Source organism: Cololabis saira, chromosome 17 (genome assembly GCF_033807715.1).
Source record: "Cololabis saira isolate AMF1-May2022 chromosome 17, fColSai1.1, whole genome shotgun sequence".
Lineage (NCBI taxonomy): Eukaryota > Metazoa > Chordata > Actinopteri > Beloniformes > Belonidae > Cololabis > Cololabis saira.
This window is the reverse complement of record NC_084603.1, coordinates 292,328-309,664: the sequence shown is the minus strand read 5'-3', so window position 1 is coordinate 309,664 and position 17,337 is coordinate 292,328. Positions and strand designations below refer to the sequence as shown.

The window sequence follows — 17,337 nt, the reverse complement described above, 5'->3', positions numbered from 1 at the left end:
GCGTTGTTTCTTTCAATGGCTCCGACGAGGAGCCACAGGAAGAAGAAGGAATCAGCTGGTTTCTGGTGCATGGTGGAGGTGTTGTTTTCTTGCAGTGGGATGCGTGGAACCAGGTTAGACGTCCCTCACACTTGAGTGTCGGTGGTGCAGGACGTGTTGAGCCTTGGACCAGCGAGGTTTTCTCTGACACAAAGTCTCCGGGTTGGAGGTTATGGCACGGTTTGCCACTAGAAAGAGACTGGACAGCTTTCACTTTTCTGTGGATTGACTGAACGGCAGAGGTTAGAGCAGAATAAAATTATATCATGGATTCATCCATGGCATGGAAGTCCATCTTCTTCATACATAGAACTGAATTGTTTGGTATAGTCATAGGTCTACCTGTAATCCTTTCATGAGGCGTGAGTTTGTGCTTCCTAATGGGTGTTGACGGGTGTCAACATTGTCCATTTAAGTCCAGTTTAAAAATTCTCTACACAAGAACATTTTCATACAAGAACATTTTCATATCCCTCACATTTTGGTATATGAATAAAGTCTATTTGCAGAGCTTCAAAAAGGTCACAGTGGGGGGAAGTGTTGATAATGTTTGCAATATTTTTTCATAGGATGCAAATCTTGGAGCTTATCAGTCTTTCTACACTATCTGACACATTCCCCCTTTGCTCATCTGTGATTGCTAGCTGTGATCAGCTAGCAATCACTGTCGGACATGCGTGCTATTCACGGGTACAAGAATGTGGGTTTCATTCAAATCATCCCCACTTATAAAAAACCAGTTCTTCTACATATATGTCCGTTTCCCACAAATATCTCAGTGTTGCAAACACTTCTTTTGGACCTCAAGTCCTGCATATGCTATAAGTCCCACTGGACTATTCTTGGTACTCAGACCAACGTGGCATTCTGGCCATTCTCTCTTTAATGTTACCCGAGATATTAAACCTTTGTAGAAGAGCGAGTCAAATTCTAAGGCAGGAGAACCACAGCATTCTCACAACACAATCAAATTCAAGTGTTATGAAATTGCCAGCATTCCTAAACATCTCTACAATAACCTTCCCAATAACCCCTTGCTCACAACCACACAGCGGACTTAACTAAAATTTGAGGATGACGTCAACCTTTTTTCTGGGAGTCCAGTCCACAGCCTTTGACAACAACTCAGCAATAATAATTTGGGATTTAGCAAGTGGATCCCTTACCTCTGAATATTTAGATAGAGTCACTGGTTGTGCCGTTGTTCTGGAAAAGGAGTTTCCATCGAAGATCTATTGCCATCCGGGTCACGGCACCAAATTGTTGAGGAATTTATCAAAATCAGTTCATAAGTCCGCTCGTGGTATAGTGAGTTTTTATTCAGCCGGCGGTGAGCGGATCTACACAGACGAGTGTCTGGTTGAAATGCCGGCCCAGAGTGGCTCAACGACAAGACTTTTATACCGTAGATTCAAGGCGCAAAAGGCAGGGATACACAAGCCAAGTGACAGACGAAAAGTAATTTACAGTTGGATGTGATCTGTGGCCAAATGTCCCCACCGGGCGTTTGGCATGACTGTCACTAAGTTCCAAATCACCCCATGGGGTGCTCTAGTGTTCCAAGTCTGTTTGAGGCACTTCCAAGGTGTCGTCTTCTGCAGGGGGGGGGGGGGGTAGGAAGCTGATATTCAGGTCGACCACGGTGCTGTTACAATGCCTCATCAGGAACAACATCGGTCCTGTTATGAACCAGCTGCTGGACCAGAGTCCGGAGCTCTTTCAGCTCTGCTCGGATGGTCCGGAGTTCCTGTTGTTGCTGGTCCTGGACCTGGTCCTGGTCCTGAACCTTCTGTCTCTGCTGGTCCTGGAACTGGTCCTGGAACTGGTCCTGGTCCTGGAGCTCCTGTCTCTGCTGGTCCTGGAGCTCCTGTCTCTGCAGCTCCTGGTCCTGGATGTCGTGGTTCTGCTCCGGTATGGTCTGGACTCTGGGAGGGACAGACGATGTTACAGCTGCTCACGGTTCAACCTTCGGTACAGGAAGTGGTTTTGTTTTCTCACCGTGAGCGTGGGGCGGATTCCCGGTCCCCCTGTAGAACCAGGAACCGGTCCAGAGTCTCTGATTCCCGGTCCCCCTGTAGAACCAGGAACCGGTCCAGAGTCTCCTGCAGGACATGAAGACGTGACCATGACCGGCAGAACTTCAGAGCAGAACCTTCAATGTCAATTTTATTTATAAAGCACATTTAAACACGACCGAGGTCGACCAAAGTGCTGTACAGCATACAAGAAAATAAAACAATACCAAAAGAAAAACACAGTACACAGTGTAGAAACAATAAAATCACTAACATACTAAAATGATCAATAAAATAGTAATAATAAATAGAAAATAGAGAATAGACGACAAAGAACAGACACATAAAGTGCACAATCACTTCACACAGATGTGGGGAACTAATTTGTCACACACTAAAAGCCAAAGAAAATAAATACGTTTTCAAAGAAGACTTAAAAACCTCTAGGGTCTGGGCAGATCTAACATTTAGTGGCAAACTATTCCACAGCTTAGGGCCGGCCACCGCAAAAGCTCGGTCACCTTTAGTTTTAAGCCTGGATTTAGGGACGTCTAAAAGCAACTGACTTGACGACGTCAGAGCTCTGGCTGGTGTGTGAGAGTGGAGAAGTTCAGTAAGGTATTGGGGAGCCAAGCCATTCAGTGATTTAAAAACAAGCAGCAGAATCTTAAAATCAATCCTGTAGTGAACAGGAAGCCAGTGCAGGGAGGCCAGAACCGGTAATGTGGTCACGCTTTCTACTTCCAGTCAACAATCGAGCAGCAGCATTCTGCACCAGCTGCAGGCGTTGCACAGAACGCTGGTCTAAGCCCACATACAAGGAGTTGCAGTAATCTAGCCGTGATGTAATAAAAGCGTGAATGACCCTCTCCAAGTCTTTAGGAGATAGGTAGGGCTTTACTTTGGCCAGGAGCCTTAGCTGAAAAAAAGCACCTTATACTACAGACCCAATCTGTTTATCGAATTTAAAATCACCATCAAAAATGACACCAAGGCTTCACTCCGATCCCACTCACCTTGATCTGAGCCGGGACGCTGCCGTCTCACCTTGATCTGAGCCGGGGCGCTGCCCACTCACCTTGATCTGAGCCGGGACGCTGCCCACTCACCTTGATCTGAGCCGGGACGCTGCCGTCTCACCTTGATCTGAGCCGGGGCGCTGCCCACTCACCTTGATCTGAGCCGGGACGCTGCCCACTCACCTTGATCTGAGCCGGGACGCTGCCGTCTCACCTTGACCTGAGCCGGGACGCTGCCCACTCACCTTGACCTGAGCCGGGACGCTGCCCACTCACCTTGATCTGAGCCGGGACGCTGCCCACTCACCTTGACCTGAGCCGGGACGCTGCCCACTCACCTTGATCTGAGCCGGGACGCTGCCCACTCACCTTGATCTGAGCCGGGACGCTGCCCACTCACCTTGATCTGAGCTGCCCACTCACCTTGATCTGAGCCGGGACGCTGCCGTCTCACCTTGACCTGAGCCGGGACGCTGCCCACTCACCTTGACCTGAGCCGGGACGCTGCCCACTCACCTTGATCTGAGCCGGGACGCTGCCCACTCACCTTGACCTGAGCCGGGACGCTGCCCACTCACCTTGATCTGAGCCGGGACGCTGCCCACTCACCTTGATCTGAGCCGGGACGCTGCCCACTCACCTTGATCTGAGCTGCCCACTCACCTTGATCTGAGCCGGGACGCTGCCCACTCACCTTGATCTGAGCCGGGACGCTGCCCACTCACCTTGATCTGGGCCGGGACGCTGCCCAGCTCCTGGTGCCGCCGGCAGCTTCCTGTGATGTCATCGACCAATGGGGAGCAGTGTTTGGAGATGTACTGGTTGTCGTAGAAACGGCGGAGGCAGGGCAAGGACTCGTCCAGCTGCAGGATGACGGCGGCCTGCTGCATCACGGCGTTAGCCTGCGAGTTATCGTACACCCTGGAACCAGAAACACAGCGTTAGCCTGCGAGTTATCGTACAGGAACCAGAAACACGGCGTTAGCCTGCGAGTTATCGTACACCCTGGAACCAGAAACACGGCGTTAGCCTGCGAGTTATCGTACAGGAACCAGAAACACGGCGTTAGCATGCGAGTTATCGTACACCCTGGAACCAGAAACACTGCGTTAGCCTGCGAGTTATCGTACAGGAACCAGAAACACAGCGTTAGCCTGCGAGTTATCGTACAGGAACCAGAAACACGGCGTTAGCCTGCGAGTTATCGTACAGGAACCAGAAACACGGCGTTAGCCTGCGAGTTATCGTACAGGAACCAGAAACACGGCGTTAGCCTGCGAGTTATCGTACACCCTGGAACCAGAAACCAACAAACATCTAGTGCAACCTGATCTCACAAAAGTCTGTGAAATGGCCACGACCTCTCACCACTATTTTCCGTGGCACCAACACGGAAATGTTATAATTCCGTGTTGGTGCCACGGATATTGTACTCTGCAAAATCAAAAGAGATCCGTTGTCGTGATATATACACGGATTATTACATTATTATTATGTATATATTATTCTTTATTATAGTGGCTAAGTTATGAGTTTTTGACACGCAAGTTACTGTTTGTTACTGTCAGTTTGTAAAAACGTGACCTGAGTCAGGTCTGGGTCAGGTCTGGTTCCAGGTCCAGGTCTCTAGACCAGGTCCTGGTCCCGGTCCAGGTCCAGGTCCAGGTCCAGGTCTCTAGTCCAGGTCCAGGTCCTGGTACAGGTCCAGGTCTCACCTCTGGAAGGTCTCCGTCAGCAGGGCCACCAGCAGGTTGACACAGAGGATGGAGGACGCTGCCAGGAACGTCCAGGTCTAGGTCAGGTCTGGGTCTGGGTCAGGTCTGGGTCAGGTCCAGGTCTCTAGACCTGGTCCAGGACCAGGTCCAGGTCCAGGTCCAGGTCCTGGTCCAGGTCCAGGACCAGGTCTCACCTCTGGAAGGTCTCCGTCAGCAGGGCCACCAGCAGGTTGACACAGAGGATGGAGGACGCTGCCAGGAACGTCCAGGTCTAGGTCAGGTCTGGGTCTGGGTCAGGTCTGGGTCAGGTCCTGGTCTCTAGACCTGGTCCAGGTCTCTAGACCTGGTCCAGGTCTCTAGACCTGGTCCAGGTCCTGGTCCAGGTCCAGGTCTCACCTCTGGAAGGTCTCCGTCAGCAGGGCCACCAGCAGGTTGACACAGAGGATGGAGGACGCTGCCAGGAACATCCAGGTCTAGGTCAGGTCTAGGTCAGGTCTGGGTCTGGGTCTGGGTCAGGTCTGGGTCTCTAGACCTGGTCCAGGTCCTGGTCCAGGTCCAGGTCTCACCTCTGGAAGGTCTCCGTCAGCAGGGCCACCAGCAGGTTGACACAGAGGATGGAGGACGCTGCCAGGAACGACCCACAGAGCAGCGGGGCCATGACGGCGTCCACCGTTGCCATGGCAGCAAACTCGTACTCGTCCACCAGCGTGATGCGGTACAGGCTGAACAGCAGCCCCGACACAGACTGCATGCTGGGAACGGAGGCGGAGCCTGCAGGGAGAGGAGGATGATGATGTCATCAGGGGGGTTGACCTCTGACCCCCCCCATGATGATGTCATCAGGGGGGTTGACCTCTGACCCCCCCCATGATGATGTCATCAGGGGGTTGACCTCTGACCCCCCCCATGATGATGTCATTAGGGGGTTGACCTCTGACCCCCCCCATGATGATGTCATCAGGGGGTTTGACCTCTGACCCCCCCCATGATGATGTCATCAGGGGGGTTGACCTCTGACCCCCCCATGATGATGTCATCAGGGGGTTGACCTCTGACCCCCCCCATGATGATGTCATCAGGGGGTTGACCTCTGACCCCCCCCATGATGATGTCATCAGGGGGTTGACCTCTGACCCCCCCCATGATGATAGCTGTGTCCCAATTCAGGGCTGCGTCCTTCGAAGGCTGGATTTAAGGCCGATTCCGTCACAGCGGCGCCGAAGGCTGTCCCATTTGGAAGGTCCTTCAAATGCAGCTTCTTTTCCCGCTATTTGAAGGACCCATCGTTGTTTCCTCCACCACCATATCCCAACATTCATTGCGCACAGTCAGAAAAATATTTATTTCCAGAAAAATATTTTCAGATTGAAATTTTTTCAGAAAAATATATTATTTCCGCCGGCGCCGGCGGACACGCCTCTCTTCCTCCTTCTTTCTTTCTTTCTTTCTTTCTTTCTTTCTTTCTTTCTTTCTTTCTTTCTTTCTTTCTTTCTTTCTTTCTTTCTTTCTTTCTTTCTTTCTTTCTACTTTGTTTAGTGACGTAGGACAAGGCGGGAACAGCTGGTTTCCAACCAGGAAATCCCCCACAGGCTAGACCGTCTCATTTCACTAGCGTCCGTCCAGCCTTCCGTACGGCCTTCACGGTCTTGGAAGGCGTGGCCTACGAAGACCGCGTCCTCAGAAGGACCAGAACCTGAATTGGGACACAGCTGATGTGATCAGGGTTTGACCTCTGACCCCCCCATGATGATGTCATCAGGGTTGACCTCTGACCTCCGAAGATGATCCAGAAGCTGCAGGCGTACGGGATGAAGATCACCAGGTACAGGAACAGGAAACGCATCACGTCCCCCACGATGTTCCCCAGCATGACGATGAACGGCCCCATCAGTCTGGAGGAAATATAGATTTATATTTATACCAGAGTAAAACCCTAACCCTAAACCTAACCCTAACCTCTGACCTCTAACCCTGACCAGCATGACGATGAACGGCCCCATCAGCCTGGAGGAAATATAGATTTATACATTTATACCAGAGTAAAACTACTCTAACCCTAACTCTAACCCCTGACCCTAACCTCTGACCCCTGACCCTAACCCTAACCCTGACCAGCATGACGATGAACGGCCCCATCAGCCTGGAACATATATTTATATTTATATATTAATACCAGAGTTAAACTACTCTAACCCTAACTCTAACCCCTAACCTCTGACCCCTGACCTTAACCTCTAACCCTAACCCTGACCAGCATGACGATGAACAGCCCCATCAGTCTGGAGGACAGGAGGAAACATTTATACCAGAGTTAAACCCTAACCCTAACCTTAACCTCTGACCCCTGACCCCTGACCTAAACCGTTAACCCTCACCCTAACTTTAACCCTGGGGAGCTTTTCCAGGCTCAGGTGGATGGAAAGATGTTTTTTCAGTTTTTATCTTGTTATATTTTCACTTTAATTCAATTGATTGAGTTTATTGTTAAAGTAATGTAATCCATGTTTGTTTGTTGACCTGAAGGCCCTGACGTGCTTCATGAGTCGCAGCCACAGGAAGATGACGGTGATGGAGAACAGGCGCAGACTGAGCACGTGCAGGAAGTCCACGGGGTGGAAGACGTCGGCCAGGTGGACGATGAAGGACGTGATGAGGAGACAGTAGACGAGCCAATCACAGACGTTCCTGAAACACAGTAGACCAGCCAATCACAGACGTTCCTGAAACACAGTAGACGAGCCAATCACAGACGTTCCTGAAACACAGTAGACCAGCCAATCACAGACGTTCCTGAAACACAGTACACCAGCCAATCACAGACGTTCCTGAAACACACAGACCAGCCAATCACAGACGTTCCTGAAACACAGTAGACGAGCCAATCACAGACGTTCCTGAAACACAGTAGACCAGCCAATCACAGACGTTCCTGAAACACAGTAGACCAGCCAATCACAGACGTTCCTGAAACACAGAAATACCAGCCAATCACAGACGTTCCTGAAACACAGTAGACCAGCCAATCACAGACGTTCCTGAAACACAGTAGACCAGCCAATCACAGACGTTCCTGAAACACAGTACACCAGCCAATCACAGACGTTCCTGAAACACAGAGATACCAGCCAATCACAGACGTTCCTGAAACACAGTAGACCAGCCAATCACAGACGTTCCTGAAACACAGTAGACCAGCCAATCACAGACGTTCCTGAAACACAGAACACCAGCCAATCACAGACGTTCCTGAAACACAGAACACCAGCCAATCACAGACGTTCCTGAAACACAGTAGACCAGCCAATCACAGACGTTCCTGAAACACAGTAGACCAGCCAATCACAGACGTTCCTGAAACACAGTAGACCAGCCAATCACAGACGTTCCTGAAACACAGTAGACCAGCCAATCACAGACGTTCCTGAAACACAGTACACCAGCCAATCACAGACGTTCCTGAAACACACAGACCAGCCAATCACAGACGTTCCTGAAACACACAGACCAGCCAATCACAGACGTTCCTGAAACACAGTACGCCATAACCTACGCCGTACCCTACGCCGTACCCTACACCGTACCCCGTACCCTACGCCGTAGCCTACACCGTACCCCGTACCCTACGCCGTACCCTACGCCGTACCCTACGCCGTACCCTATGCCGTACCCTACACCGTACCCCGTACCCTACGCCGTACCCTACACCGTACCCTGTACCCTACGCCGTACCCTACGCCGTACCCTACGCCGTACCCTACGCCGTACCCTACGCCGTACCCTACGCCGTACCCTACACCGTACCCCGTACCCTACGCCGTAGCCTACACCGTACCCCGTACCCTACACCGTACCCTACACCGTACCCCGTACCCTACGCCGTACCCTACGCCGTACCCTACGCCGTACCCTACGCCGTACCCTATGCCGTACCCTACACCGTACCCCGTACCCTACACCGTACCCTACACCGTACCCTACACCGTACCCCGTACCCTACACCGTACCCTACACCGTACCCCGTACCCTATGCCGTACCCTACACCGTACCCCGTACCCTACACCGTACCCTACGCCGTACCCTACACCGTACCCCGTACCCTACGCCGTACCCTACACCGTACCCCGTACCCTACACCGTACCCTACACCGTACCCCGTACCCTACGCCGTACCCTACGCCGTACCCTACGCCGTACCCTACGCCGTACCCTATGCCGTACCCTACACCGTACCCCGTACCCTACACCGTACCCTACACCGTACCCTACACCGTACCCCGTACCCTACGCCGTACCCTACGCCGTACCCTACGCCGTACCCTACGCCGTACCCTATGCCGTACCCTACACCGTACCCCGTACCCTACGCCGTACCCTACGCCGTACCCTACGCCGTACCCTACGCCGTACCCTACACCGTACCCCGTACCCTACGCCGTAGCCTACACCGTACCCCGTACCCTACGCCGTACCCTACGCCGTACCCTACGCCGTACCCTATGCCGTACCCTACACCGTACCCCGTACCCTACGCCGTACCCTACGCCGTACCCTACGCCGTACCCTATGCCGTACCCTACACCGTACCCCGTACCCTACGCCGTACCCTACGCCGTACCCTACGCCGTACCCTACGCCGTACCCTACACCGTACCCCGTACCCTACGCCGTAGCCTACACCGTACCCCGTACCCTACGCCGTACCCTACGCCGTACCCTACGCCGTACCCTATGCCGTACCCTACACCGTACCCCGTACCCTACGCCGTACCCTACACCGTACCCCGTACCCTACGCCGTACCCTACACCGTACCCCGTACCCTACGCCGTACCCTACGCCGTACCCTACGCCGTACCCTACACCGTACCCCGTACCCTACGCCGTACCCTACGCCGTACCCTACGCCGTACCCTATGCCGTACCCTACACCGTACCCCGTACCCTACGCCGTACCCTACGCCGTACCCTACGCCGTACCCTATGCCGTACCCTACACCGTACCCCGTACCCTACGCCGTACCCTACGCCGTACCCTACGCCGTACCCTACGCCGTACCCTACACCGTACCCCGTACCCTACGCCGTAGCCTACACCGTACCCCGTACCCTACGCCGTACCCTACGCCGTACCCTACGCCGTACCCTATGCCGTACCCTACACCGTACCCCGTACCCTACGCCGTACCCTACGCCGTACCCTACGCCGTACCCTATGCCGTACCCTACACCGTACCCCGTACCCTACGCCGTACCCTACGCCGTACCCTACGCCGTACCCTACGCCGTACCCTACACCGTACCCCGTACCCTACGCCGTAGCCTACACCGTACCCCGTACCCTACGCCGTACCCTACGCCGTACCCTACGCCGTACCCTATGCCGTACCCTACACCGTACCCCGTACCCTACGCCGTACCCTACACCGTACCCCGTACCCTACGCCGTACCCTACACCGTACCCCGTACCCTACGCCGTAGCCTACACCGTACCCCGTACCCTACGCCGTACCCTACGCCGTACCCTACACCGTACCCTACACCGTACCCTACGCCGTAGCCTACACCGTACCCCGTACCCTACACCGTACCCTACACCGTACCCCGTACCCTACGCCGTACCCTACACCGTACCCCGTACCCTACGCCGTACCCTACGTCGTACCCTACCTCGTACCCTACGCCGTACGGTTACTTTTACGCCTGAAAAAATATTAAAACTTAATAAAGTGGCTTATTAACAGCTACAGCTGAAATTAAAACAGCTTTTATCTCTCAGCTTCCTGATCTGGTGTGACGTTTGTGCAAACGTAACTACGCAGTCGCTTACGTACCCGAACGTAAACCACGCAGTGACGTAGCAGCTAAATGTAGGGGTGGTGCTGAAAGTAGGAGTAGTGGGGGGATTGGGACTGACCTGGGAAGATTACAAGGGCCCTAAAAGTTTGTGGCTTGATTTTTAAGGCTAGTGGTAGAAAGTAGGGGGTGTATTGGGATTGGCCCTTAGATTCATGGATGAGTTCAGATATATCAGCTGCAAACGGAAGTTTTAAACTGCAGAGCAGTTGGGAAAGAGGGATTTTGAACTCCTGGAAGGATGAGATATGAGGGGTTTATTGCTGATACATACTGCTGATCTTTGTCTTAAAGAATGCTGCAACTGGATTGCAAACATCAGTTGAGCAAAGATGGTCAGGGAGATAGTCAAGCAGAACTGGGAAATTAACGCTTGTGAATTACCGTGACGGAGACGGATCAAATAAGCAGTGATTGGATTTTGCAGTGGAGAGAGAGTCCTTATAGAAGAATAATGTGATTCATAAACATGTCTTTGTGGACAGAGAGACCAGTTTTCTTGTAGAGTCGTTCCAGTTGACACCCTCTGGCTTTCAGCCGTTTGTTCAGACGTAAAGACGGGGGTTAATGGGTAAAAGACCATCCATGTTTTTATAGGGGCTAGCGGACTGTGAACGCTGTTGTTGTAATCAGATTACAGGACGATGTCAGGGAGATTTGTGACTCCAGAGAGCGGTGCAGTTGAATCAATGTCCTGGATATTACAAAAAGAGATGGTTCAAGACAATTTACCTTTGGACAGGTTGATATGGACATTAAATTTGAATACGCTTGTGCTCAGAGATGGGGAGATGAGTTGATAAGCACTAGGGAGATAGTAACAGCGGTGCAGCAGATAAGGTCCAACATATGACCTTTGGAGTGGGTGGGAAAACAATAAACGGCTGCAATTACAGGCTGACAATCCAGAATAAAGTCTTTGGTAAAATAGTCACTAATTACAATTATAGTCACTGAGAGGGATGAAATGTAAGTAAGAAAATAAAATAAATCCCTGATAAAGTCAGAATTGGGCTCAGGTGGACGGTAAACAGTAATAGTTAGAGAGCCAATTCAGTTTTATGGCTAAAGACTCAAAAGACCAGTGTGGAGAAACTAGTAAGAGTTTCCAGTTCTCACGATAGATCATCACCAGAAACTAGTAAGAGTTTCCAGTTCTCACTATTGATCATCACCAGAAACTAATAAGAGTTTCCAGTTCTCACTATTGATCATCACCAGAAACTAATAAGAGTTTCCAGTTCTCACTATTGATCATCACCAGAAACTAATAAGAGTTTCCAGTTCTCACTATTGATCATCACCAGAAACTAGTAAGAGTTTCCAGTTCTCACGATAGATCATCACCAGAAACTAGTAAGAGTTTCCAGTTCTCACTATTGATCATCACCAGAAACTAGTAAGAGTTTCCAGTTCTCACTATTGATCATCACCAGAAACTAGTAAGAGTTTCCAGTTCTCACTATTGATCATCACCAGAAACTAGTAAGAGTTTCCAGTTCTCACTATTGATCATCACCAGAAACTAATAAGAGTTTCCAGTTCTCACTATTGATCATCACCAGAAACTAATAAGAGTTTCCAGTTCTCACTATTGATCATCACCAGAAACTAATAAGAGTTTCCAGTTCTCACTATTGATCATCACCAGAAACTAGTTAGAGTTTCCAGTTCTCATGATAGATCATCACCAGAAACTAATAAGAGTTTCCAGTTCTCACTATTGATCATCACCAGAAACTAGTAAGAGTTTCCAGTTCTCACTATTGATCATCACCAGAAACTAATAAGAGTTTCCAGTTCTCATGATAGATCATCACCAGAAACTAGTAAGAGTTTCCAGTTCTCACGATAGATCATCACCAGAAACTAATAAGAGTTTCCAGTTCTCACGATAGATCATCACCAGAAACTAGTAAGAGTTTCCAGTTCTCACTATTGATCATCACCAGAAACTAATAAGAGTTTCCAGTTCTCACTATTGATCATCACCAGAAACTAGTAAGAGTTTCCAGTTCTTATGATAGATCATCACCAGAAACTAGTAAGAGTTTCCAGTTCTTATGATAGATCATCACCAGAAACTAGTAAGAGTTTCCAGTTCTCACTATTGATCATCACCAGAAACTAATAAGAGTTTCCAGTTCTCACTATTGATCATCACCAGAAACTAGTAAGAGTTTCCAGTTCTCACTATTGATCATCACCAGAAACTAGTAAGAGTTTCCAGTTCTCACTATAGATCATCACCAGAAACTAGTAAGAGTTTCCAGTTCTCACTATTGATCATCACCAGAAACTAGTAAGAGTTTCCAGTTCTTATGATAGATCATCACCAGAAACTAGTAAGAGTTTCCAGTTCTCACGATAGATCATCACCAGAAACTAGTAAGAGTTTCCAGTTCTCACTATTGATCATCACCAGAAACTAATAAGAGTTTCCAGTTCTTATGATAGATCATCACCAGAAACTAGTAAGAGTTTCCAGTTCTCACTATTGATCATCACCAGAAACTAGTAAGAGTTTCCAGTTCTCACTATAGATCATCACCAGAAACTAATGAGTTTCCAGTTCTCACTATTGATCATCACCAGAAACTAATGAGTTTCCAGTTCTCACTATTGATCATCACCAGAAACTAGTAAGAGTTTCCAGTTCTCACTATTGATCATCACCAGAAACTAATAAGAGTTTCCAGTTCTCACGATAGATCATCACCAGAAACTAGTAAGAGTTTCCAGTTCTTATGATAGATCATCACCAGAAACTAGTTAGAGTTTCCAGTTCTCACTATTGATCATCACCAGAAACTAGTAAGAGTTTCCAGTTCTCACTATTGATCATCACCAGAAACTAATAAGAGTTTCCAGTTCTCACGATAGATCATCACCAGAAACTAGTAAGAGTTTCCAGTTCTCACTATTGATCATCACCAGAAACTAATAAGAGTTTCCAGTTCTTATGATAGATCATCACCAGAAACTAATAAGAGTTTCCAGTTCTTATGATAGATCATCACCAGAAACTAGTTAGAGTTTCCAGTTCTCACTATTGATCATCACCAGAAACTAATAAGAGTTTCCAGTTCTCACTATTGATCATCACCAGAAACTAATAAGAGTTTCCAGTTCTCACTATTGATCATCACCAGAAACTAGTTAGAGTTTCCAGTTCTCACTATTGATCATCACCAGAAACTAATAAGAGTTTCCAGTTCTCACTATTGATCATCACCAGAAACTAATAAGAGTTTCCAGTTCTCACTATTGATCATCACCAGAAACTAGTAAGAGTTTCCAGTTCTCACGATAGATCATCACCAGACAGATATGAACAAACCGAAAGTTGACAAAGTTTTGTTGTTTCTGTCAAACTCTAAAAGTCCTACTCGTGGTCAGTGATGAGAAACTTGGAAATGTCCTTTGCCTGAAAGTGAGCGGATGTTAAATAGTCTGGAGTGCAGCTAGGTGTAGTCGCTCTTAAAAGAAACGCTAGCCGACCTAGCTAGGCTAGCTATGTGTGTGTGTGTGTGTGTGTGTGTGTGTGTGTGTGTGTGTGTGTGTGTGTGTGTGTGTGTGTGTGTGTGTGTGTGTGTGTGTGTGTGTGTGTGTGTGTGTGTTTGTACCACAGGTCCAGACTGTAGCTTCCTCTCGTCCTCTGAACCCGTTTGAGCTGCTGCAGAAGGAAATGGATCTCCTGCAGAAACACAAACATCAAACCATCATTAGGGCCCGAGCACTGTCAGTGCTAGGGCCCTAACTATTATTATTAGGGCCCGAGCACTGACAGTGCTCGGGCCTTAATGTATCTGTAGGAATTTTTATTATTTCTCACGATAGATCCTCACCAGACCCTAGACCTAAATTTTGCACCAGTCCAGGCCTGGTGAAAAATGTGATATTTAAAGGTTTGCATTAATGGGCGTGGCCTAACGGCTCAACAGCGCCCCCTAGAATACTTTGTGCCTCAAGCCCCACAATACGGTTTGACGTACATGCATGAAAATCGGTACACACCTGTATCATGTCACAACTTAAAGAAAAGTCTCTTGGAGCCATGGCCCAAACCCAACAGGAAGTCGGACATTTTGAACATTTTGAAATCATCGCGTAATTTTTGCGCAATTTTTGCCATTCCTTCGGCAGTTAATACGGCCCGAACCGTATCGTGAACCCAGGTGTGTTATACATCAAAATATGCGTCTCCATCCTGCGACTACACGCATTACATTTCTCTTTCAAAAGTGTTACCGTGGCAACGCTAGACGCCAAAAAGCGCGCCCACCCTTCATCTGATTGGTCCATATTTGATAGTTCCCCAAAAGGCACCAAATTTTGCATGCAAGCCAGGCCTGGTGATAAATTTGATATTTCATGGTTTGCATTAATGGGCGTGGCCTAACGGCTCAACAGCGCCCCCTAGAATACTTTTCTCTGCCATAACTTTTGAATGGTTTGACATAGGAAGTCGTGGGTGGTGTCTTTTCTGATATGCTTATGGGGGCGGTGGCCGTGAGTGCGAGGGCCCGTTCATCCGTTCATCCGTTCATCGCTGCTTGCAGCTTTAACTTCCATCGTCTTCCTGTCACCTGGGAAGCAGCAGGTTAACCGACAGGTAAGAACAGGACGACCAACAGCGAGGGAAAGACCAGACGTACAGAGCAGACAATCAGGCAGACGGAACCAGGAAGTCAAGACTTAAACCACAGGAGATGGGCTTTCAAAATAAAACAGGAACTTAAATACCAAAATTGTGAAAAACAGTGACTTTAACTCAAAGCCACCGTGGGGAGGCAGCGTTCAGCTTTTCTGCTCCTCTCCTGTTCAACAAACTCCCAGAATGCACCAGGGCACCAGGTTTGTTCTCCTACCTGAGGCCACATGGGGTGGCAGCAGCGCAGGTCGTCATGGAGACGACGCTCCTCCCACTGTCTCCACCGGCGGAGCTTCCTCCTGGACACCAGGATGTCCTGGACCTCCCTGAAGACCTCCAGCAGGGTCAGCAGGATCGCCATGACGACCAGGAGGACTCGCCACCAGTCCTGGGGACAGGGGAGGCAGGTGAGGGGGAGGGACAGGTGAAGGGAGAAAAAATATGTTTTGTGTCCTGAAGATGTCCTGAATTCCCAAAACACAGTCTGCACCTGCTGTTTAGTATTATTGTAACTGTGAGAAGCGCTTGTTCACACGGGAAGCTCAGTCCCGTGTGAACCAAGCCTTAGCGTGAGAACTGGCAGGCGGGGGTTGAAGGGGCAACCCCCTCCACGAGAAAGGTATAAAGACGCGAGAGCCGGAGGTCCGGATTCAGAGTCTGCTGCGGGTTTGTGCGCGACGCCCAGCTAGGGTTTCTGGCCGCTCTACTTTTGGACTGTCGGCTCTCCAGTCTTTCTGTGTGGAGGTAAGAGATTAGGCCAAGCCTTGTGTAATTGTCTGTTGCTCTGTCATTTGCTGAGGATAACTTGACACAGAGTTATCCTAGCAAAGGGCAGTTGTGTGTGAGTCTTTTTGTGTGCACTGCTTGCTAATAAATGTATTCATATCTTATAGAAAAAGCGAGTGTGTGTCCGATTCATTTTTGCACAGCCGACCGCTCCCGAACCATAAGTGAGATTTCTCCCAAAACAACAGGTGAGACAGGTGAGACAGGTAAAGTAGGACAGACAGGGGAGACACTGGTCACCTTGGGCAGGACGTAGCGATCAGGTGAGTCTCGGTGGACGGAGACAGAGATGGCGACGGTTGTCCAGGAGACGTTAAACAGGAAGTTGAAGATGAGTCTTAGCCACGCCCCCAACCTGTCGGGGTCCAGACGGACGGACAAACGTCCCGTTAGCGTGAGACAGCGATGACGTCACACAAACCAACGGTTGGAGCCGCTCACACCTGGCTTATTGCTAAAACTCTCTACACCACAGACTAAAACTCTCTACACCACAGACTAAAACTCTCTACACCACAGACTAAAACTCTCTACACCACAGACTAAAACTCTCTACACCACAGACTAAAACTCTCTACACCACAGCGACTTCTCAACTGGTTTTGATAATATTCTTCAACACTACTATGTATGTGTTATGTTTGTTCCCTTGTTTGATTGTTTTGTCTGACTGAATAGTTTTATGTTTTCTGTGGGGACGGCGGGTGAAACTAGCATTTCTGCTAAAACCTGGTTATTTACACTGATTAATGTTCATTAATATGCATTGTCCCGTGTAAATAAACGTTGATGTGATTCAGGGACGTTACCTGCCGTACAGGTTCCACTTGACCTGGATCAGTTTGAGGAAGACCGGGTTCATGATCAGGTCCAGTTTTCCCTCCTGGACCACGACCTGCAGCTGTTGGACGAGCCGTTAGCATCACGCTAACTCTGTAACTGTTGAAGGTTAGTGTTGGATCTTACTGGTGATGTCACTGGTGATGTCACTGGTGATGTCACTGGTGATGTCACTGGGGATGTCACTGGGGATGTCGGCTGGTTGGTCCCTGAAACAGAACCAGGACCACAAGGACCATTAGAAGAACCAGAACCACAACTCTGAAGAACCTTTAGAATGGTTGGTTCCGTTACCCTGGTTCCCAGGACCGTCCTGTTCTGGTCCAGGTCCTGGTCCTGGTCCTGGTTCTGGTCCTGGTCCTGGTCCTGGTCCTGGTGCAGGTCCTGGTCCTGGTCCAGGTCCTGGTCCTGGTCC

General features: G+C 49.6%; 1 protein-coding gene across 1 annotated transcript; it reads right to left on the bottom strand.

The window, feature by feature from the left end:
* Positions 1-114: 114 nt before the first annotated feature.
* LOC133464061 (polycystin-2-like) lies at positions 115-17,098 on the bottom strand. The gene is made up of 12 exons (XM_061746028.1): positions 17,049-17,098; positions 16,892-16,983; positions 16,323-16,437; positions 15,514-15,684; positions 14,269-14,339; positions 7,306-7,473; positions 6,562-6,680; positions 5,355-5,559; positions 3,799-3,994; positions 2,038-2,141; positions 1,826-1,964; positions 115-183 (listed from the first exon to the last, which is right to left on the bottom strand). Exons 2-12 carry the CDS (start codon positions 16,942-16,944, stop codon positions 115-117), a joined length of 1,410 nt encoding a protein of 469 aa, XP_061602012.1. The 5' UTR covers positions 16,945-16,983; positions 17,049-17,098.
* Positions 17,099-17,337: the final 239 nt, after the last annotated feature.